A 24,369-nucleotide genomic window follows, 5' to 3' on the forward strand; every position below is an offset into this window, starting at 1 on the left:
ACGGCAAAATTCGGAGTGTAAATTTTAATACTTTACGAGGGTGGAGAATGCAGAGGAAATGCATAAATATTCGCCCAAAAACCTTTAATGTAAAAATGCATGAAGGTAAACTTTAAAATATTAATACAGATTTGTAAGACATTTTACGCTTTTTATCACGTAGCTTGATCCTAAGCTCCTAGAAAATGGAACTGGGTGCTGTTATTGATGCAAATTTGAAAGGTTAGAAAGTAATAATTTTTGTCCAATATATTTGTGGTATTCATCGTCAGTGTAAGTGAATCAAGAAATTTGGTACACACCATATTGCGCCGTTCCTGCGTTTGGCCACGAAATGCAAGTAAAGGAAAACGTAGGTAAAAATAGCTACCTGGAGTAGGTTTAAATACCTACGTAGTTATAAGTAGCTACGTAGGTAGAAATAGTCTTTGGGCTGGACCTGTTTAAAGACGTTTTAAAAAGAGATACTGCGTCCTCATTAGTCAGAGCGTCCTTTCATAGAGAACTTCATCCTCGGAATTACCTGCCATAGTATACACGCTATTCACCTAAGTTCTAGCGATTGGTAGAATGGTTCGAAACGAGCACGCACTGACTATTAATACTACCCGACCACGTGACTGACATTACCCGGGAATAAAACTCACCCAAGCATAATATTAAAAAACAGCATTATGTAAATTACTTAAAATGGGGAATCATCAGTTTTAACAATTTAAGGGGGAATACAGAAGCAAATGATATAAATGACAAAGAAATGCACATCTCTTCACTGGTATAAGTGTGACCAGTGCACAGGGCTATACCAACAAACAATGCGAAGGTCATCCCGAATCTGAACAGGTCCGCGTTTGCCTTTCTCTTAATTTTGTATCTTTTATAGGATTTATGAGATTGCTCAGTGTTCGTTATTTTCACTTGTTCATTATGTGTACATTACAGTATCTGGACTTTAGCATCTTCGGTCTAAATCCCATATGACTTTGGAGACATGTACTACAGAATTTATTTGTATTATCGGGTACTGATCACGACTTTAGATGGTCTGATGAGGATACGGACGCTGTTTTGGTTGCACAGGCTGAAGTCAATTCGCCCTGATGGTTTGAACAAGCTCAATGACTTCATCAGGATGAATGTTGGTTAACCTTTCAACGTGATATTTCAGCCGTAGTGCCGTATTTCCAAAGTTTTTAGATTTTCTCTGTTTGTGCCAAATATCCGGGCGCATAATTGTTAATCCGGTAGTTAGGGATTGACAGGGAAAATATATATCAAATAATCAATTGGACTGTTCCACCAGAGGGTTCACTTTCATTGGGTACATTTTACTGGTTCCTTGTTCAGGGCTTAATTCCCATATTTTACATCGGCCTCACTTTAAATACTCTTTGCGAGTTCTACTTTTATCAGATCGAGTTTCAAACATGCTATATATCATTAATATCATTTTAATATCATCTTCTTATACTGAAATAGACGATTAGATGAAGAATACTTTCCTGTGCCATTCATTAACAGTTTTGTGTACAACTAACTTTCACGGACCTTTGACCTTCGTTAATTAATTTAATTCTTAATTAGGTGGGGATAATTGGAGATCGCATTGCAAACGGCGTTTACGTCCGACTAATCGGACGGTTTTATGAAGTTCAATCTTTTATCTAAACAACAATCATGTCATTTTATTGTAGACACTAGTTTTAGTTAGCTTAGCTTAGAAATGTTGCTGTTTTTGTTCATTTTCCACAGTATGGGTTACCCCGAAAATTTTACAATTTTCATTGTTCGTGTCATTGGATTATTTTAATTGCTCTCTCTCTCTCTCTCTCTCTCTCTCTCTCTCTCTCTCTCTCTCTCTCTGGTGGCATAAATAGCTATGATTTTATTATGTTGTAGACCTCCAGTTCGAAATTATGTAGTTTACCAACGCCTGTCGTAACTGAAAAATGAGAAAAAAAAGTTCCTTTAAAAATCTCAAGGTCATTCCTCCCTGTACAATATAGTTGAATCGAGCGATATTATACAATTATTGCTGTTTTTGAGGTCAATACGATGAATTAGACACCTGAGGAGTATAATATTCACCGAGCCCGAAGGGTGAATATTGTACTCCGAAGGTGGCTAAATCATCGTATTGACCTCAAAAACAGCAATAATTGTTTTATTATATGATTAAATGATTAAAAAAAACCTTCAAGATTGTTCTTTGCTTTAATTGTAAGTTTCAACGACCTATTTTTGGTCCTATGTGGAAAAAATAATTCCTTATGTTCACCTGGAAGGTCTATTTTTGGTCCTATGTGGAAAAATAATTCCTTATGTTCACCTGGAAGGTCACGTGCAGGTAAACATAACGTAGTATGATTTCTACATTGTTGGATCTCAGCCAATTAGAGAGCTAGGAATTATTATATAATAAAATACGATTATAGTATTCTGATGAGGTCAATCCATGATTTTATCGCACCAATAACCCAATATCGCCTGAGGACTTCGGCTTGACTGACAATTGTTTTATGGTTCAGGAAACGCCAGGTACTCTCTATAGAACTAGAACCGATAGGGAAAATATCAAAATAGGCAATGTCAATTAAGATATAAATTTCAATTTTGAAAATGCATGAGGGTATGAATAACGACGCTTTACACTAGCATTTAGAAAACTGTTGGCGTGAAGCGTTGCTGTTTATAGCCTCATGTATTTTATTTTTTATATCTACATTTTACTTTCATTTCTGTTGGAATTCCCATCCGTTAAAATAGTCTTACTATATTTAACAAGATTCATACTCCCTTTATTCACATTCATGAGGAAGTACCTATCATTTCAATTGGGGAAGAATTCGACGGCAAAAGCATAGGAAATGTAAAAATATAGTAATGCACGTAAGCAATGTAGAGGAATATACACTGCAACAGTTAGAATTTGAAAAAATACATAATAAAAAGGTTACTGACTGAATATCGGGAAATGTACTCAAACTCAGTCCGCTTTACCGCACAACGACCTCGGGCGGATATGTTTCCCGATATTCCTGCAGTCAATAACCTATTAACATTCCAATATATTTTCCCAACGGAGCTGTGATCAACCTCTTGGCCGAGAGTAATTAACCCACCGGGGTGGTCAAAGACCCGGTCTGATAATGGGTGTATTAATTGTTTTATCTTATAACCTACATGAATTTATATAACTCTTCATATTGAAAATATAATGTCGCTGAACTTGAAACTAACATTTGCGTGGTAAGCAATACGTGACATCAGTATTGTGCACGCGTTTGCGAAGTCAATAGTCTCAAATCTCGGCCAATACTCACAAATCTCGGTCAATATTCACAAATCTCGGTCAATAGTTGAGGGTAAAATTCCCCTCCCTTGCATGAAAACTACGTTTCTCGGGGATAAGACAAATCCATTTGATTACAATTTATTTAGCAGGTTATGTTATAGACAGAAATATCACCTCCCGGTGTTTTTGCTAGCAAGAACCGTTACAGACATATTCATCTGCGAAAAAAAGAGAAGATATTGACCAACTAAACACAAGAGGCCCATGGACCACATCGCTCACCTGAGTAACCTTGGCCCTACTGATGTGATTTTTAAAAAGAAATCTGTACATGTATTCGGATGGAAAAAAAATTGATTTCACATTGTGGCCCCAACCTAGCCCCAAAGGTCACGACATAACCATGATACAAGGTCAAAAGATGGTATAAAATGTAAGGTCTAGTAATAAGGAATATGAATATAGAAAATATGAAAGCCCTATCTTAAACAGTTCAGGAGATATTGCCTAGGTTAACTTTTATGAAAAGTGGATCAAAATTCAAGGTTATAAATATAAGGTCAAAAACTTTGGAACCAAAAGAAAGTCACAAGGAGGGTACGCATGGTCACTAACCATTCAAAAATTATAAGCACGGAATATCACTAACCATTCAAAAATTATAAGCATGGAATATCACTAACCATTCAAAAATTATAAGCATGGAATATCACTAACCATTCAAAAATTATAAGCATGGAATATCACTAACCATTCAAAAATTATAAGCACGGAATATCACTAACCATTCAAAAATTATAAGCACGGAATATCACTAACCATTCAAAAATTATAAGCATGGAATATCACTAACCATTCAAAAATTATAAGCACGGCTAAATTTTCGGAAAGACAGATAGATTGACAAAAGCAATGACCCCCTTCCCCGATTTTAGCTGCATGTATGCGCAATTTCGGGATGTTTGCAAATTGATATGATTTACTGTACCCATGCTACTCTTGAAAAGGATTTGTTTCAACTAATTTCCTGTACGTTCCTATATAAACTTTGATCAACCCAGGCCCAACCTCCCCCACCCCCGGGGATCCTTGAATTGAACAAACTTGAATTCGCATAACTGCAGGCAGATTTATAGCTCTCTGGGAAAATATTGGGACAGACCAAAAAGCTAAAGACCCACCCCTTATAAAAAAAACCCTGCGCTTTATGGGCACGTTTGCGGCCTTATATAGATTTTTTCCCAATATATTCCCATGTAAAACTTTGATCCCATATTGTGGCCCCACCGTACTCCCGGGGGTATGAACAAGGTGAGCTTGCATATGAATATGAGTAATAATGGCCCTGTTGTTATAAGAAGATTTTAAAACATTTTCCCTATATATTCCCATATTTTCCCTATATATTCCCATATTTTTCCAATGAAAAACTTTGATTCCCTTTTCTGACCCCATCCTATTCCCGAGGGTCATGGTTTGAACAAACTTCAATGCACACTACCTGGGAATGTTTGCATATCAATATGAGTAATAATGGAACTGCTATTATTTAGAAGATTTTTCCTATATATTCCCATGTAAAACTTTGATTCCCTATTGTGGCCCCAACCTACCTCCTGGGACCGCAATTTGAACAAACTTAAATCTGCACTACCTGGGGATGCTTGCATATCAATACGATTAATTATGGTCCTGCTGTTAATGAGATTATCAAAGATTTTTCCTATATGTTTCGATGTAAAACTTTTATTCCCTATTGTGGCCCAACTCTACACACGAAGGCTGTCATTTGAAAAACTTAAATTTTCACGATGTCAGGAAGCTTTCATGTAAATTTAAACTTTTTGGCCTAGTTGTTTTCACGGAATATTTTTAAATTACCCCACTTTGATTTTGTCTTTTTAAAAAATTATCTCCACTTAAAAAAAAATAAAAATTGCCCTTCATTTGAACAAACTTAAATCACCTTTCTCTAAGGATAATTTGTGCCAAGTTTGAATGAAATTGGTCCAGTGGTTCTAGAAAAGAAGTCGAAAATATAAAAAGTTTACAGACGGAAGCCGGACAAAGTTATCAGAAAAGCTCACTTGAGCTCTCAGTTCTGGTGGGCAAACATATGACTTAACAAAACCTTAAAACTTTGCTTATAATTTGTAGAAAACGACCATAAAATAAGTTTTTTTAGATGGAAAAGAAGCTGACAATATGTCACACGCATTCATTATATAACTTCCATCATGCCAGAGTTGTTCGTGGTATGTAATCAGCCTCTTCCAGCGTGTCCGCTATTGTCTCTTCCAATCTGCGTGCTTCCTCAAACATGTGCTGTTGGAGAAGGTGCTCTCTTTGTCCGCGCATCGACTTCACTTCCTGTAAACGCCTTTCTCGAAACATTTGCCCTTCTTCCCACTGTCTTTGCAACATTTCTCTGTATTTTTCTTGAGTTTTTAACAACTGAAAAAAGTCAAAATGAAGGTTCCATTTGATTGATAATAGTCCACATAAGTAGCACAAAAGTAGAACTTAATATAATCAACCAAAAGCGTTTAATCAAATTGATTATGTACCAAATTAGTCATTTTCATTTCTTCTTTCTGCATTTGTTGAATATCCTTTTCGCCCTGATCAACGTGAGACACATGATCATCAACATGTTGCACGTGACCCGTGATTTCATCCAGTCGTTTGTCTAGGCGGGAACTTGTTCGTTCAATCAATCGCCGTATGCGGTCCTCTGATGCATCTAGTTGAGAAGCAGATATATAATACATGTTTTTCGATATAATCATTGTACTTGTCGAGTACTCTGAAAATACCATACGGGTAATGATATTTTAGAACCTACTAGAGTTACTATAGTATTTCAAAATCTAACATTATACCTTCGTCGCTTTCCAACTTTTCTCGCGAGGCCTGCACTATGTATCTTTGTATTAAAGCACACATAACACTCTATAATAAAGAAAAGTTCTAATATATATATATATATATATATATATGTACATTTGATACCCATATAGAGGGGATAAAATTACAAGAATCTTTAAAAGTTAGAATAAAACAAGAACACATCAACCTGTCGTGAACTTGGACAAGAGGGCGAATATGTCATTTCTTCATCCAATCTCTGAAAAATAGATATGCTAAATATGAATGTGGAAGTGGAAACGACATACATATTCTGTATGCATATGAAATAATATTAAACTCTTGAAGAATTAAAGAAACTAGTCGAGTATACTCATTCGGCTTTGTGATATTTTTATTAAATATTCCTTAGATATATATATATATATATATATATATATTACCTTCTTTGACTTTCTTTTCTTGTTTATTTTGAGTTTGTGTTTCCTGCAAGAAACACAGATAGAAAGGAACTTTTTCCACGCGGTGCAAACATTTTGGACAGTTGGTATTATGTTGAAGGGTGGAGCCACTGGACACCCGGGTTCAATAAATGTCATCCATAATTCAGTGCGAGAAAATTTCCACTCAGTATCTCTCTCGTCCTACAAAATTAATGACCATTATAAGACAAGTTGTATACCCCAGTACCCCTTGCTTGTCCTAAGAGGCGACTAAATGGGGCAGTCCTTCGGATGAGACCACAAAAACCGAGGTCCTGTTTCATAGCAGGTGTGGCACGATAAATGATCCCTCCCTGCTCAAAGTCTGTAAGCGCCGAGCATAGGCCTAAATTTTGCAGCCCTTCACCGGCAATGTAGCTGCAGAACTGTAGCTCTCTGAAATAATGTTGGGACAGATCAGAGAGCTTTAAATCCACCCCTTATAAAAACCTTCGATTTACGGCGCACAAAAATGTGCGCACGGCTGAGGCCTTATATCGTTGTAGTCTTGTATTGCCGTCTAATAAATTTGATATAAAAAAATCCTAACATATTTTCCTACTATACTTGTGTCCAAACATACCTTCAAATATTCATTAAAGCCCCATACGAACCGAAAACTCACAGCTTCAAATGATTTCGTTTGATAGTTTTTTGTGCGCCGTAAATCGAAGGTTTTATAAGGGGTGAAATGTAGCTCTCTTATCTGTCCTACTTTTTTTCCCCAGAGAGCAACGGTTACGGAGCGAACGCTCTACCACTGAGCTACTGCGATCGATCATTCTTGTTCATGAAATAAACGTAATAATAAAATAAATTTTCAAAATTGGTCCGTACAAAGTCATATTAATCAGTAAGGCTAGAGTTGCAGATTGAAAATCATATCTTTTGTAGTTGTGACATTAGACCTAAGACAAAAGGATGAAATTATTAGTTCACAGAAACAAATTTTTATGAAGTGTTCTTGCTATTAGTAAAACGGTCAGGAAATCAATGTGTTAACGCCAACTTCCTCAAATCAAGTGCCGATTTTTGCTATTGCTAAGAGTTTAATTTAAGTAAAATAAAATATATTTCGCTAGCACTTGTTGATTTTCTGAATAAACTGTTATGTATGGATGTACCTGGACTTCTTGGAAAGTATTGCTCATGACAGCTATCAGCAAGTTCATAAGCACAACAATAGCAGCGAACACATAAACTCCATATATAGCATAGCCGAACCACTCCGTCAACTCGATACGTGATGGATTGTTGGTGATGGAGGTCATTGGTGCACTTCGATTCAATACAGGAGTGTTACCCTCACCGAAACCCAGCAGAGACCATATCAGGACAAAAATTACACCACTAAATCTGCAAATATAAACTTCTTTACCAAAACATTACACTGACAAATAGAATGTGACCCTCTATATTCATCAGAATTTTTCGTTTGATATATGAACTGAAACAATAAAATAAGGTAAAACTTAACCCTTGAAAATGCGGTGTCTGACAAACATGTGCGGCATACAGAGCAGCTAGTCCACAGGAGAAACTCAGCAGGATGAGAACGAACATCGCCAGTAATTTTACAAGGTCTCCAAACGTTCTTCTGAAGGAGACGAGCATGGTTCCAAATGTTTCATTAGCAGGCATGATGAAGGAGATTCTAGCGATACTGAGTATAATACCAGCAGAAAACATAATGTCAGCTATCAGCTCGGGATCCGGGATCCAGTCTGGCATCCAGTCAACTAAAATTATTTCTAAGGATGACAGTTTCTGGTCTGGATTGAAATACTTCATTCGGTACATGTTTCAATAAAATGTGAAAATTGGTTATCAGGTTGTTGTCGAATGCCAATTGTTTGTATGATTATATGTATATTATTTCAACCTCCAAATAAAGAAAACCTTGCATACGTTGTGAAGGCAATTGACATATTTAATTGACTGTAAAATACTGGCATTCAGTAGCCCTGATTGTAAAACATCCGAGTGTTTATCATAAATTGATATAGCTGCAGAACTGTAGCTCTCTGAAAAAATGTTGGGACAGATCAGAGAGCTATAGATCCACCTCTTATAAAAACCTTCGATTTACGGCGCAGGAAAAAAAATGCGCACGATTGAGGCCTTATATCTATATATATTGAAGGTATGTTTGGAAACAAGTATAGTAGCAAAATATGTTCAGATTTTTTTTGTAATTAAATTTATGAGCCAGCGATGCAAGAATGCAGCGATATTAGGCCGTGCGCATTCTTTTCTGTGCCGTAAATGGAAGGTTTTTATAAGGGTGGATATGTTTTTTCCAGAGAGCTACAGTTCTGCAGACCTAAAGTGATAATTTTGCCAGTCCTAGTAATGAAAATAATCTTTATAGTAATAGTAATGAAAATAATTATCATTTACTCTTCATAGTAAATACAGTTAACAAAGTGTTATGTTGGTAGGGTCTAAATATGTTTAAATCGAACGTTTGCTTTAGCTATTATTACTATATCTGATGAAAGTATATCTTTTATTTTCATTGCTAGTAAAAGACAGTTACAATGAAGACAACGGTAAGCGTGTCGTGATTCTAAAGCACGGTCTGTTGGACAAGAGAGTAAAAGCATATGAATTCTTTGTCTACATCACAAGTTTTCTATGGTGGCATACTTCTGCCCCCATAAAAATAAGTTATTTTTCTTTGTACCATAGTTTGGCATGTTTTCTTTTGTTAAAAGTGTTGGTTATCTGTACATAACCCACACTTTTCTTCAAACCCCGCCCACAAACTCGAAATAACAACATCACTATTCACTGTATGAAGTTCTTCCAGATCAAAATTGCCCATATAACTAACTCAGACTAAGTTCCCCAAATAAATATCGCACTCATTCTCATTTGAAGCTTGAGACAAGATAATATCGTCAGTGGTTTTGTCCCAAAGACTTTCTATTTCCATATTCTCCTCCATGTGTGCGAACAAGTTGAGAAATATGTGTAAGTAGGAATACAGGTATCATTTATAAAGATTCTTCTAAAAGACCCAGCCACGTGATAAGAACGCGTTTGAGAGATAAACTTGTTTTGCAGACAGGGTGAACAGCGGCGGCCAATCAGACTTGTGTTTCTTTTATGGTTTTGCGCCATACAATTCTTAATTTTTTTTTCGCTTATGTTTCACCGATTTTTTTTAATTCATTGTATATACATGTAATTGTTTTTCAGCCCATTTAGTCAAAATATGTATTACAATGAAGAATATCAAATAGGATTTTTAAAAGAGTAAGTACATGTACCATCACCAATTAAATATGTTGCTAAATTTTTAAACAGAAAAATGTACAAATATGGGTTCTTAGAATTTTAATTGTATCTAATTTCAATTCTTTGAAGCAAATACCGGTACTAGAAGTCGTAAAATGAGTAAATATGAAATAGAAATATCAGAACCAACAGTCCTAACTTTTATATGCATTAAAAAAAAAAGATTAAAAAAATAAAAATAAAAAATTAATGATTATACCATTTTGGTGATAGAAAGTCATTTTAATAGAAATATATCGTGTACAAAGTGTAATGTAAAGTTAAAATTTTTTTTTTTAAAAAAAACAAAAAAACAATTGGCATCATATTGTAAACAGGCGACCGCGCTTCCGAAAGCTATAATAAAATATAATGAATAATAGTAAATTATGGTACAAGTCACTTACCCCATATGATATTGTTGATTATGTTGGTCATAATGACACGAGGAAGCATAGCTCCCGAGTGGCATTATGACTACGCCCATCGGGTATCTGCACATAACCAACAATATTGTATGGGGTAACTGCTATATAATTTATGTCGACATTAAGCTGACATGCAACATAAATGTCAACATGCAACTAAGTTATGTTGACATGCATGAAATGTGTGATCGGATCCGCATTAGAATTTTTTTTTTTAAAAATATCAAACTCGACAGTATGTGACGTCCAACATAAGACATGCAACTTAATTATGTTGACATGCAACTAAATTAGTTTAGCTTATGTTGCATGTCTACATACTTATCTTGCATGTCAACATAATCTCTAGAATTTAAGGGGCAGAAATATGCCACTATACTTTTGTAACATAAAAACTTGCGAAAAATTTTCTTTAACTACGAAAATATGGTGTGTCATGACCCATATCCAAATGCTCATAAGTCCCATTAAGTTAGAAAGATTTTATCAATGTAAACTTAATGAAACATAATCATAATTCATGCCTCGTGACGTCCTACAGAACAAGGCGGATACACATGGTTCTCAGCTTATCCATATCCATGTCACTTTATCCGTAACTCATATTCCCTGTCCCTTTATCCGTAACCCATATTCCCTGTCACTTTATCCGTAACCCATATTCCCTGTCACTTTATCTGTAACCCATATTCCCTGTCACTTTATCCGTAACCCATATTCCCTGTCACTTTATCTGTAACCCATATTCCCTGTCACTTTATCCGTAACCCATATTCCCTGTCACTTTATCCGTAACCCATATTCCCTGTCACTTTATCCGTAACCCATATTCCCTGTCACTTTATCCGTAACCCATATTCCCTGTCACTTTATCCATAACCCATATTCCCTGTCACTTTATCCATAACCCATATTCCCTGTCACTTTATCTGTAACCCATATTCCCTGTCACTTTATCTGTAACCCATATTCCCTGTCACTTTATCTGTAACCCATATTCCCTGTCACTTTATCCATAACCCATATTCCCTGTCACTTTATCCATAACCCATATTCCCTGTCACTTTATCCGTAATCCACATATCTTGTCCCTTTATCCCCTGTCACTGTATCCATATCTTCAGCCACTGTATGCATAACCCATATCTTCAGCCACTGTATACTTATCCGTGGTCTATCTTTCATTTTGTTTGTTTTGTTTGACAATGATTCTTTGTTTTGACTGGTAAAACTTAAATATTAATAATAACGCTCTATAACACGAATATTTTGTTTGATATTGAGTGAGATGTGACCCTCAAGCTTCCTAAGATTTCATTTAATATATTTCTTATAAGACATCTATAATGTTTCCCACCTCCAACTGTTGATGTGGGGCACTGGTTGTCAGGCGAGAAATAGCTCGCTCCTTCTCCAACTTCGTAACAGAAAAGAAGTTGATTGATGTTGATATTCTCTCCAGAAACATTGTAATTCAGCTGATGAAAAGCCATCGCACTCCGCAATCTTATAGGAATGACGAAATCCAGCGTGAAAGATGTCAGCAAAAATGTTAGCATTAAAGAGTCAATGATGTTCCAAACAGATCGGAAGTAATTTATGGCACCTTGGTCAAACAATTGTTTTATCTCTTCCCAAATCCAACCTAAAATATGTTAACTTATTACTAATTGCTAGTATTTGCGGTTGCTACAAAGCTGAATAAAATATTACTTACCAATAATCCACATGAATATGAGGACAATGATGACGTAACTAATAGGTGTTGTCTGATCACAACCCAGGGAGACCCACATGTTGCTAAACTGGATCTTGCCCAACACGATGAGACACAGGAATGTGATGTAAGAACACGTGTAGCTAAGGAAACGTGTGGAGGGAGTGTTCAGCAATAATGTCACCTGCACAGATTTAACTACTGTAAATTCACTATTGCTCGAGATCAAAGCTTTCGTGGTTTGAAAAAACATAATGCATATTCATGGTGGTTCTTAATTTCTTGTATGTTGATCTCTCTGGTAGATCAATATCTTGAGTTTATTTATTTATCGTCCCATTCGAGAAAGTTTCAGTCGTGCACCAACGCCACCAGCTTATGACGTCACGTGTCACTGTACCACGTGACTACCTAACTAATTAACTCTCTGGCTTTTTGAAATCGGGGCTTAGGTTTAAGTCCGTATTGTGGCTAATTATCGCAATATTTCGGCGAACGAACTATTACAATTAATTTCTATAAGCACAAGGAAGACAAAATGCATATAATTTTGTATGCTTTGAAAACACGAGGTGTGTCCTTTAAGTGAAGTGCCACGCATTTTGCATGGCGCTCAATACCATAATAGCGAGGGTTCTTTATCGTGCCAAAGCCTACCGAAATACAGGACCTCCATTTTTAAGGTCATATTTGAAAGACGTACGACTTTCACTTCTAATGTCGAGCACTTGGCGAAGGAACAGTCACTACCTATATTATTACCGTTTTGCAAGGAAGACGGTATACATTGTTGAAGTAATTAACAATCTTCGGACTGTGCACTTCATCTCTGTTGCGATTGGTAGAAAATGCATGATGTGAAAATTTTCTTAATTTCCATTTGTTAAAATGCCGTTCTACATATTGGTGATATTTTTTCTGTGATCTAATCTACGTTCCCATTAACAATTTAACAAGATTTTCAATCTTTAAAAAATGACAAAACGAACAAAAGAAAATAGCAATGAATGAGATTGACATACAACTACCAATCTTTCATGCAGAGTTGTCGTTCGTTACTCTCTCATGTATGAGCCGAAGGTAGGGAATGAACTATTACAAGACATTTATATGATATCATTATTCAGAGAAATTATCTCATTTTTTGCATAAAAACAGAAATACTCGTTGTTGTGTGATGATGGTTATTCAAGCCCTGCGTTTTATTAGAGACTGATTTTTGTTTACGATATCCCCATGTCATATCAGGATAATATGTTAATTATTGTTATATATATATTGCAAGTAGACATATAGAATAATTTTAATATACAATCAATGATTGCAGTGCTACCATTTTTGTTTGTATATCAATGGCAATTGAAAAATATGCTAATCTTAAGAACGAATAGGTCAGTAACATTATATTATACATTAAGTTGCTTTTAATTTATCACTATACTATTTGTATCAGGTTAACTTAAAGCTTTTGCATTCTTTCTACACTTCTGTGGTATTAAAATTATTCAATTCTTCTAGGACAAATTTTCATTTCCTTATAATTGCTCACATTCTAATAACAATTATCATCTTTTCTAGGTCTTGCTTGATTCTAAAATATTTTCACATTCTTTCAAAAACAATGTGTGCGTTCCATTGACACACTGCCAGTCGAACTATATTCAATTGCGCATGAGCTAAGGTGGTAGTGAAGCGGTGAATCTGCAGGACGGACGCGATGCCAAGGAGTAGCTTGCCACGCGAGGCGGCTCAAAAATTATCTATTAAGCACACTAAAAATTTCCTTTTCTTCGTTTTGATATAGAAGCTTTAATCAGTGTTAATATGGGGAACAATGATCTTTGATTAGTACAAATACCATTCATATTCAAGGTCATACTTGTGAAGAAAATCTTATACAAAGGGACTCAGGATACTGCTTTTGTAAAGATATCTATTTTAGCACATTTCAATAATGAAAACAAAGAGATAATTCAACTACATTTTAAAAAGTTGTTGCTAAAATTCGGCAAGCTTTTTTAAAAAGCTATACTTGTACGTGGTTACATTTGCTATAGTTGTACGTGTTAGGTTTGCTATACTTGTATTTGTTAGGTTTGCTATAGTTGTACGTGTTAGGTTTGCTATAGTTGTATTTGTTAGGTTTGCTATACTTGTACGTGTTAGGTTTGCTATACTTGTACGTGTTAGGTTTGCTATACTTGTACGTGTTAGGTTTGCTATACTTGTATTTGTTAGGTTTGCTATACTTGTATTTGTTAGGTTTGCTATACTTGTATTTGTTAGGTTTGCTATACTTGTACGTGTTAGGTTTGCTATACTTGTATTTGTTAGGTTTGCTATACTTGTACGTGTTAGGTTTGCTATACTTGTATTTGTTAGGTTTGCTATACTTGTATTTGTTAGGTTTGCTATACTTGTATTTGTTAGGTTTGCTATACTTGTACGTGTTAGGTTTGCTATACTTGTACGTGTTAGGTTTGCTATACTTGTATTTGTTAGGTTTGCTATACTTGTACGTGTTAGGTTTGCTATACTTGTACGTGTTAGGTTTGCTATACTTGTACGTGTTAGGTTTGCTATACTTGTATTTGTTAGGTTTGCTATACTTGTATTTGTTAGGTTTGCTATACTTGTATGTGTTAGGTTTGCTATACTTGTATGTGTTAGGTTTGCTATACTTGTATTTGTTAGGTTTGCTATACTTGTACGTGTTAGGTTTGCTATACTTGTATTTGTTAGGTTTGCTATACTTGTATTTGTTAGGTTTGCTATACTTGTATTTGTTAGGTTTGCTATACTTGTACGTGTTAGGTTTGCTATACTTGTACGTGTTAGGTTTGCTATACTTGTACGTGTTAGGTTTGCTATACTTGTACGTGTTAGGTTTGCTATAGTTGTACGTGTTAGGTTTGCTATAGTTGTACGTGTTAGGTTTGCTATACTTGTACGTGTTAGGTTTGCTATACTTGTACGTGTTAGGTTTGCTATACTTGTACGTGTTAGGTTTGCTATACTTGTATTTGTTAGGTTTGCTATACTTGTATTTGTTAGGTTTGCTATACTTGTACGTGTTAGGTTTGCTATACTTGTACGTGTTAGGTTTGCTATACTTGTACGTGTTAGGTTTGCTATACTTGTATTTGTTAGGTTTGCTATACTTGTACGTGTTAGGTTTGCTATACTTGTACGTGTTAGGTTTGCTATACTTGTACGTGTTAGGTTTGCTATACTTGTATTTGTTAGGTTTGCTATACTTGTACGTGTTAGGTTTGCTATACTTGTATTTGTTAGGTTTGCTATACTTGTACGTGTTAGGTTTGCTATACTTGTACGTGTTAGGTTTGCTATACTTGTATTTGTTAGGTTTGCTATACTTGTACGTGTTAGGTTTGCTATACTTGTACGTGTTAGGTTTGCTATACTTGTACGTGTTAGGTTTGCTATACTTGTATTTGTTAGGTTTGCTATACTTGTATTTGTTAGGTTTGCTATACTTGTATGTGTTAGGTTTGCTATACTTGTACGTGTTAGGTTTGCTATACTTGTACGTGTTAGGTTTGCTATACTTGTACGTGTTAGGTTTGCTATACTTGTACGTGTTAGGTTTGCTATACTTGTATTTGTTAGGTTTGCTATACTTGTATTTGTTAGGTTTGCTATACTTGTACGTGTTAGGTTTGCTATACTTGTACGTGTTAGGTTTGCTATACTTGTACGTGTTAGGTTTGCTATACTTGTACGTGTTAGGTTTGCTATAGTTGTACATGTTAGGTTTGCTATACTTGTACGTGTTAGGTTTGCTATACTTGTATTTGTTAGGTTTGCTATACTTGTACGTGTTAGGTTTGCTATACTTGTACGTGTTAGGTTTGCTATAGTTGTACGTGTTAGGTTTGCTATACTTGTATTTGTTAGGTTTGCTATACTTGTACGTGTTAGGTTTGCTATACTTGTACGTGTTAGGTTTGCTATAGTTGTACGTGTTAGGTTTGCTATACTTGTACGTGTTAGGTTTGCTATACTTGTACGTGTTAGGTTTGCTATACTTGTATTTGTTAGGTTTGCTATAGTTGTACGTGTTAGGTTTGCTATACTTGTACGTGTTAGGTTTGCTATACTTGTATTTGTTAGGTTTGCTATACTTGTATGTGTTAGGTTTGCTATAGTTGTACGTGTTAGGTTTGCTATACTTGTATTTGTTAGGTTTGCTATACTTGTACGTGTTAGGTTTGCTATACTTGTATGTGTTAGGTTTGCTATACTTGTACGTGTTAGGTTTGCTATAGTTGTACGTGTTAGGTTTGCTATACTTGTATTTGTTAGGTTTGCTATACTTGTACGTGTTAAGTTTGCTATACTTGTATGTGTTAGGTTTGCTATAGTTGTATGTGTTAGGTTTGCTATACTTGTATTTGTTAGGTTTGCTATACTTGTACGTGTTAGGTTTGCTATACTTGTAAGTGTTAGGTTTGCTATACTTGTACGTGTTAGGTTTGCTATACTTGTACGTGTTAGGTTTGCTATACTTGTATTTGTTAGGTTTGCTATACTTGTATTTGTTAGGTTTGCTATACTTGTATTTGTTAGGTTTGCTATACTTGTACGTGTTAGGTTTGCTATAGTTGTACGTGTTAGGTTTGCTATACTTGTATTTGTTAGGTTTGCTATAGTTGTACGTGTTAGGTTTGCTATACTTGTACGTGTTAGGTTTGCTATACTTGTATTTGTTAGGTTTGCTATACTTGTATGTGTTAGGTTTGCTATACTTGTATTTGTTAGGTTTGCTATACTTGTATGTGTTAGGTTTGCTATACTTGTATGTGTTAGGTTTGCTATACTTGTACGTGTTAGGTTTGCTATACTTGTACGTGTTAGGTTTGCTATACTTGTACGTGTTAGGTTTGCTATACTTGTATTTGTTAGGTTTGCTATACTTGTATTTGTTAGGTTTGCTATACTTGTACGTGTTAGGTTTGCTATACTTGTACGTGTTAGGTTTGCTATACTTGTACGTGTTAGGTTTGCTATACTTGTATTTGTTAGGTTTGCTATACTTGTATTTGTTAGGTTTGCTATACTTGTACGTGTTAGGTTTGCTATACTTGTATTTGTTAGGTTTGCTATACTTGTACGTGTTAGGTTTGCTATAGTTGTACGTGTTAGGTTTGCTATACTTGTACGTGTTAGGTTTGCTATACTTGTACGTGTTAAGTTTGACGCTGCACCGGGTACTAGAATTGAACCCAGGCCTCCCGAATGCGAAGTATGCGCCAAAACCATATATATATATATATATATATATATATATATATATATATATATATATATATAATTCAATAAAAAAGCAGGAAAATATACAGTTCCAAAATATATTTAAATCACTAGCGCTTTCTGGATTTTAACATCCATCCTCAGGTGAATACAAATTTTAAAATTTTAAAATTTGTATTCACCTGAGGATGGATGTTAAAATCCAGAAAGCGCTAGTGATTTAAATATATTTTGGAACTGTATATTTTCCTGCTTTTTTATTGAATTATTTTGACTGTGTGATATCAACTCTTTCTATTTGGATTATATATATATATATATATATATATATATATATATATATATATATATATATATATATACATATATATATATACATATATATACTTTGAACGTGATAGCCTTCGATATCTTTACCAATTGTTGTTCCTCATGAAATCTTCGATGCATTGTAAACAATGTGCGTATGAAGCTTGGTGAATATAGAACATCTATTTAACGGTTCGGAATTCCGACAGAAATAAGAGTAGAATGTGAATATTTAAAAAAAATCATTTTTGAAAATAGATGAGGGGGATGAACAGCAACGCTTCACACCAATGTACTTTTCATGAAGTGCTTACATGAAGTATGCTGGCATGGAGCGTCAAACATATCTTTTAAATTATCAATATTTCATCTAAAACGAGTCTAGTAGATATGGATTGGAGAGCACATCGAATGTCAATTTACTCTAACTGTGTTTCGATGAGGACGAAAACTTCAGATATTAATGCACAGTGTGGTAGTAGTATGAAAAGATTGTTTTTTATAAAACGACTCTTCGCTCCATTTTACAGTTATATTCTATATCAAGAAAATTCAATTGAATTATTTCTTTTTATCATTTTATACAAAAAGCATGGTGTGAATATTGATCCCTGCAACAAGTGAGTAATGGCCATCAACTATGTATGACATACGTTATCTTGAAATCTATAGAGCTTAAAGATTTACGCATTTAGGGGGTCACGTTATTGAACATATTTTACAAAACATCTCTATGTTCGAGCGAAATAAATTGATAATCTACTATTTACATTTAATCCACCAATAAGATAAAACAAATCAATAGAAATACTCTGTAATCTTACCTTGCTCCAAGGCGCAAGAATAAACACCAGAGACAAGATGGGCAAGATAACCATTCCAAGAGGAATAGACAACATCAAAAACTCAAACCGGTTCAAATGACGCATTCCTTTAAGACCACTGAACCAGAGAGCTGACACTTGAGCCTGACACTTTGGGTGCGACACAAACTGAAATGTTCCGTTTCACATGTCATATTCTTTTTGAAAAAAAAGTGTATACATTTTATATACATGTACATCTTTCAACCATATGCACGCACTAACCTTTTTCTGTTCCATCTGAAGAGCCACGTGTAGAAGAGGGAAACTTTCGGGCGACGATTCGTCATTTTCGGGTGAATCCAAAAGGTATCTGACTTCTTCCGACGTACGACACTGGTTTAACAGCTCGAGAGTGAACCCCTGTACTTGGGAATCCAGTTCTTCATACGTGCTCTGCAATTACCAGACATTGAAATACTAGTACTAACAAACGTCAGGTAGTACATAATATACAGACACATATTTCTTTGGACAAGTTTTGATTGTTATTTAATGTAAAAGTAAGATCATATTTGTATAAATTTACAATTGTGCAAAGAAACCTTAGGTAATATCAAAAGAGTAAAAATTAGTGAGCGGTTCTTCAGAAACCATAACTAACATGCAGAACTTTATGATGTACAGTGATTTCTACATTATGTATACCTTATACTCTGTTTCCATGACCTGAAGCTGTTTGAATTTTTTGCTCAGAAAGAACGACGCCATTACAGGATCTTCCTCTGTAAGGGAAATGTATGCAGGACTGGCAAGCGCTCGAAAGGTATCCAGTCGTCTGTTACAGAACACCATGTAGTCTCTTGTCTGTTCGTCAAGACAGGATTTACAGGAACAGAAATAATCATGTGGGATGTCAACTGATGCACCCTTTATCATGACCATCTGTACTATCTGAAAGTTATTTCTTATGGCTGCTTTAATGAGAGCCTCCTTCAGCATTTTTTTAATTGTCATTTCAGAGAGCTGGGAAGTTTTACATCTCATCGACGAATCGTCATCAAATATTTCAGACACTTTGTCACCGTTTGAAGACATAATTCCTTCAATGGAAGAATATTCGTTTGTGTTTTCTTTCAAGGTAGACTGATAGATTGAATTCTCCAGCAAAATTTCGCAGATCTCCTCACGGCCATTTTCAACTGCACAAAGCAGTCCCTGGTGGATGACCTTGGGTCCCACTTTTCCAGAGAGAAATACTACCAATGAAACATGGCCGTTCGCTATGGCGAGGTCTAGGGCAGTCCTTCCTTGTGTGTCCTCCTGATCGGGAGACACCCTTCCGGAATTCAGCAGATTTCTTACCAAATCGTCGTCTCCTAATTCACAAGACTCTAGGTATTGTCTATCTACATCGTGTAACCCTGGCCTCAACCTCTCGGACAAAATTTGTATAGATTTTTGCTTCTTGTTCATGATCACGGTCTTATACACTATGAGCAGAGTATTCGAAAATGCGCGATTAGTATCCAGCTTGCATTTCGTTATTGTTTGATCGCGTAACCGAGGAAATGTAAGTTACAGCAGTACTTAATTTGTCATGTATTAACGTGTTTGTTCAATTTGTGATATCTAGTTGACAGCTGGTAGGATGCTGGTAATATGATGATCGCGTAAAGCCCTTATATTGATACACGAGCGTGACATTGATTACACACACAATTAACTGCAATTCTAGTGGTCGAATAACGGAACGAAATAGATTAAGTAAATTTCTGAACAATGCATGCATAATGTCATATTTGATATTTTTTTTCTGTTCCCGACCAGCAAAACATGAACACATAGAAGCACAGACACCCGCGGGAGTGTGTTGGTTTAAGCGCATGTGCGATTTCCTTTTATGGATTTAAAAAGAAAAATATACACAGCGCTCTTACAGGAAGTGTTTAAAAGTAAAATTCCTATACTACCAACGTAAAGTGTCACTCAATTCAACCGGTCGCCAGAGCTCTCCAATCGCAAACGGAAGATTTCGTGTTCGATTTTCGATCCCGGCGACTAAATTGTTTAACATAGTGACTGTTACCTCGACCTGCGCCCGACATTAGAAGTAAAACAAAAGTGATGGGTATTGTAAGCAGAAGGTCCCATACCATTAGAAGGTGATGACACGATAAAGAATCTTCATTGAGAACTACGACCTTAGCGTCACGCATGTATTAGTCAACAACGTTTGACAATTCACTATGCGAATGAAATTGTTTTCCAATAAGACCATATACATATATATATATATATATATATATATATATATATAATCCAAATAGAAAGAGTTGATATCACACAGTCAAAATAATTCAATAAAAAAGCAGGAAAATATACAGTTCCAAAATATATTTAAATCACTAGCGCTTTCTGGATTTTAACATCCATCCTCAGGTGAATACAAATCAATAATGAATACAAAGTTGTTTATCTTAGAGACTTCTAATATATATATTTCAACCAATACGTGTATATAGTTTAACTTTAAACTAATTGCAATAGATCTAGAATACATTTCAATTGCAAATACAAATGTAAAATGTGATTCAGATCCTTATATAAAGAGAAGCCATATTTTCAGTAGACTTGATTGAAAATGAGAATATGACACACAAGCAAACATTAGCATTCCCTTCTCTTGTGTAAGTAAAACCTGCATGAATATGGAAAATATATTGACATCATTAAAATTCATAGTTTTTCTAAAAAAAAAATTACAGAAATTACAGACTTGTTTCATTATTTATGTTATAAAATTATGACATAATTAATATTTGTGATGTATACATGTGTATTTACTACTATCCCTGCCAATATGATCCATAACAATACAGATCTTCACTGATGATACTGATGTTTGTGACATTGTTTTTAATTTTTAAATCAGGTGAGCATTTTGAGAGACTGTTCATAAGCAGATATGGAGGGAGTTGAGAGTGTCAGTTCTCAAATCAAGCAGTTAAGCTAATATTAGGAGGAATAGCAGTTCATTCCAATGTATGACCAGAGAAATATATAAAGTGAAAGATCAGAAGGTATAACCAGAGAAATATATAAAGTGAAAGACCCGAAAGTATGACCAGAGAAATATATAAATTGAAAGACCCGAAAGAGAAGATCTGGCGTTGTTTCATGTTGGAAATATATAACACAGACACATTTCAGTTACTTGGAGATAACACTGATGGGGATATTTGCTAACTTTTAGATCGGAACGTGTTGCTCAAGAAATGCTTGATCACCATCCCTTTTTATTAGAAACCTTTTCTATGCAAATAATTGTTATAAATGAAATTTAGCTATTTTATTAGCAAACATGTTTTCTGCACAAGTGTGTGTTTTGACATTTAATGCTATGATATTGAAATATTCTCAAACAATGGAAGATCACTACCAGCTACTTCAAATGAAAACCAACAACAGGAGTAGAACCTGTTCCTCTTCCGTACAGATACGCAAGTGTGCACCAATACACCATGTTAGCCTATATTAAAAACTGGTAGCCTTGGAAAATAAATATCGTATTATTCTTGTGCAGTAACACAATGCAACCCATCAATAATAGAAAAAAAACGAAGTGACACAGTTAGATTGATTTAACACACATGGATAAATACGCGATCTGACGAACCGCGTACTTGCTTGAAAACAAGGGGATAAGACAATCAAGCAAGTGTGTCACTTGGATAACCCATCGTTGGATTTTTTCCTGTGGAAGAATCCATTCGACAGTGAGTGCCTGGACTTGCTTGCACATCGGAAGGCTTCGGGAACCAGGCTATATGTAGCAGTCATCGATTCATTACGTCAACATTCGAATCAATTAACTTGCACCTTAGTTTGCTCAGATGCATACAGTCATTATACAGCTCGCGGCTTTGGGCAACATATCGTTCTCGGGTAAAAAAACCAACAAACTACTGTTATCCCCAAACCCAGTCTGTTCGTGCGCGGATACATAGGGAGGACCGGGAGTCAGGAGCCCAATGTATGGTGTCCGGATAGGGCCAATTGCAAAAGCGTGACTGCGCATTAGTCACAACACGCCGTCACGCCAACAAGCAACGTACCTTCGCGCTCTCACGCCAACAAGCTTCGCGCCGACAAGCAACGCGCCATCACCCTAACACTGCAACTTTACACCATTTGTCTTCGCGCCGACAAGCTCACTGTTTGTTGCCGTGACGGCGCGAAGGCGTGTGGCTCGTTGGCGTGACGGCGCGAAAGCACGTTGCTTGTTGGCGTGAGGGCACGAAGGCGCGTTGCTTGTTGGCGTGACGGCGACTAACGCGCAGTCACGTGCACGCTTTTGCAAAAGGCCCTATCCGGACACCATACCAATGAGATTTGTCAAGAGGTGAGGTCCTCTGACATGAGGTTTGTTTCTTATGATGATTTTTTCTGGTTCGTTTTCACTCGAAACCTCAGAAAAACTTTTACATAAGAAAATTAAGGACCCTCCATCGATATTTTATTATATTTTAGTAGAGTTGATCAAATGATAATATTACTTATAATGACAACGATGTAACTAAATTGTGTTACTTTCCGTTAGCATATTCATATTTATTTCAGAATTACGGAATAAGGAAAAGTAACCCCCAATTCAGTGTACGAGGTAAGACCATATAAACCGAGGTCTCGGTCAAGCCTCACTGCTCAATGGCCTTGACTGCCAATTTAAGGGGTGTTGCTAAAACGCGGAACGGAAAACGAAACGGAAGACGAAAACATTGTATGCAATTATTTTATGAAGAGGTCAGCATTTTGCAAAATAAAAGGTTAATCATGAACAAGGGAAGCAGAAATTACAGAGAGAGCGGGAAGTCATCCACAGAATCCACCGTTTCATATATTTCATACTAATGCATACGCATTTCAAAATCATTAACATACTATGAAAAATATTAACAAAGAAAAAAGAATTAAAAAAGATAATCATGCTGAAAGACTTCAATTTTCATATTCAATGAATAAAAGCCCCCCACCCCCGAAAACAACATTGTAAAAGATAAAAAAAAAATTTCAACAATTTTCCCCAACGCCTTCTTAAATCGAACTTGCTTTTATTTAGTTCTACATCTGGTATAATACATGTACATGTATGTATTTATGTATCACATCAAATTTAAAGCGAACGAGTCCGGTGTGCATAAAAGGTTTGCCTCATTTGGGATGAATTTATGTGAAAGTTCGTACATTTACCGATATCCTGCGGATTAGTGTTGAAACCGATGAGATACAGCGGGAAAGAAAGATTGAAACAGAACCAATGAAAACTAAGGCGAAGTTTACGATCCATAGTATGAGGAATTAACAGGTATGAAATAGCTAAAAGACTAACAGACAATAAATGGAATTAAAAGGTCATCTCATTATTAATCTAAATATTAAGATACAAGTAGTTAGTTTCGAAATATACTGCCAGAAGCCCTCCCTATTTAGGATTGGAGTGCTGCGGTCACAAAGTCTCTGTTAGTTAAAAAATAATACATCAAACACAAGATGTTTAACTTGCTGACTAAATAACTTAGTAAGATCATGAATTGCCGTTGTTATATACATAGCAGACTCCGTTATAAATATACACATACACTGTATTATGTGCAAATTTACATGTAAATGTGCGTTAATGACGTTTTGCCACCCGGGGGGGGGGGGGGGGGGGGGGCATTTAAAGTATGTGTGTTCTTTCCATTCTCTACCCATAGGTGTCGCTGCTCGCTAACACATCTGTCAATACCAACAATTCAAAATTCTTGTACATCGCATTGTAAATTCTTATAGGCCTACAGACTTTTACCTTCGCTTAATCAATCTATGATGCAGAATTTTAAGATAAAATTCCCAAATTTTTAATCAT

At 35.6% G+C, this 24,369-nt stretch overlaps 1 protein-coding gene across 2 annotated transcripts; it reads right to left on the reverse strand.

Moving 5' to 3' along the window:
• Window positions 1-3,417: 3,417 nt before the first annotated feature.
• On the reverse strand, window positions 3,418-20,251 carry LOC125650209 (short transient receptor potential channel 6-like). Of its 2 annotated transcripts, XM_048878279.2 has the most exons (12): window positions 19,167-20,249; window positions 18,744-18,914; window positions 18,480-18,647; window positions 12,073-12,256; window positions 11,713-12,000; window positions 8,123-8,384; window positions 7,770-8,001; window positions 6,607-6,807; window positions 6,372-6,422; window positions 6,178-6,247; window positions 5,863-6,038; window positions 3,418-5,749 (listed from the first exon to the last, which is right to left on the reverse strand). In XM_048878279.2, the coding sequence occupies exons 1-12, from the start codon at window positions 19,932-19,934 to the stop codon at window positions 5,531-5,533; spliced, it is 2,790 nt and encodes a 929-aa protein (XP_048734236.1). In that variant the 5' UTR covers window positions 19,935-20,249; the 3' UTR covers window positions 3,418-5,530. The 2 variants fall into 2 exon arrangements, with proteins under 2 accessions (XP_048734236.1, XP_048734245.1); XM_048878288.2 differs by lacking the exon at window positions 11,713-12,000 and having other exon boundaries at window positions 19,167-20,251.
• Window positions 20,252-24,369: the final 4,118 nt, after the last annotated feature.

Source organism: Ostrea edulis, chromosome 1 (assembly GCF_947568905.1).
Source record: "Ostrea edulis chromosome 1, xbOstEdul1.1, whole genome shotgun sequence".
NCBI classification, from domain to species: domain Eukaryota; kingdom Metazoa; phylum Mollusca; class Bivalvia; order Ostreida; family Ostreidae; genus Ostrea; species Ostrea edulis.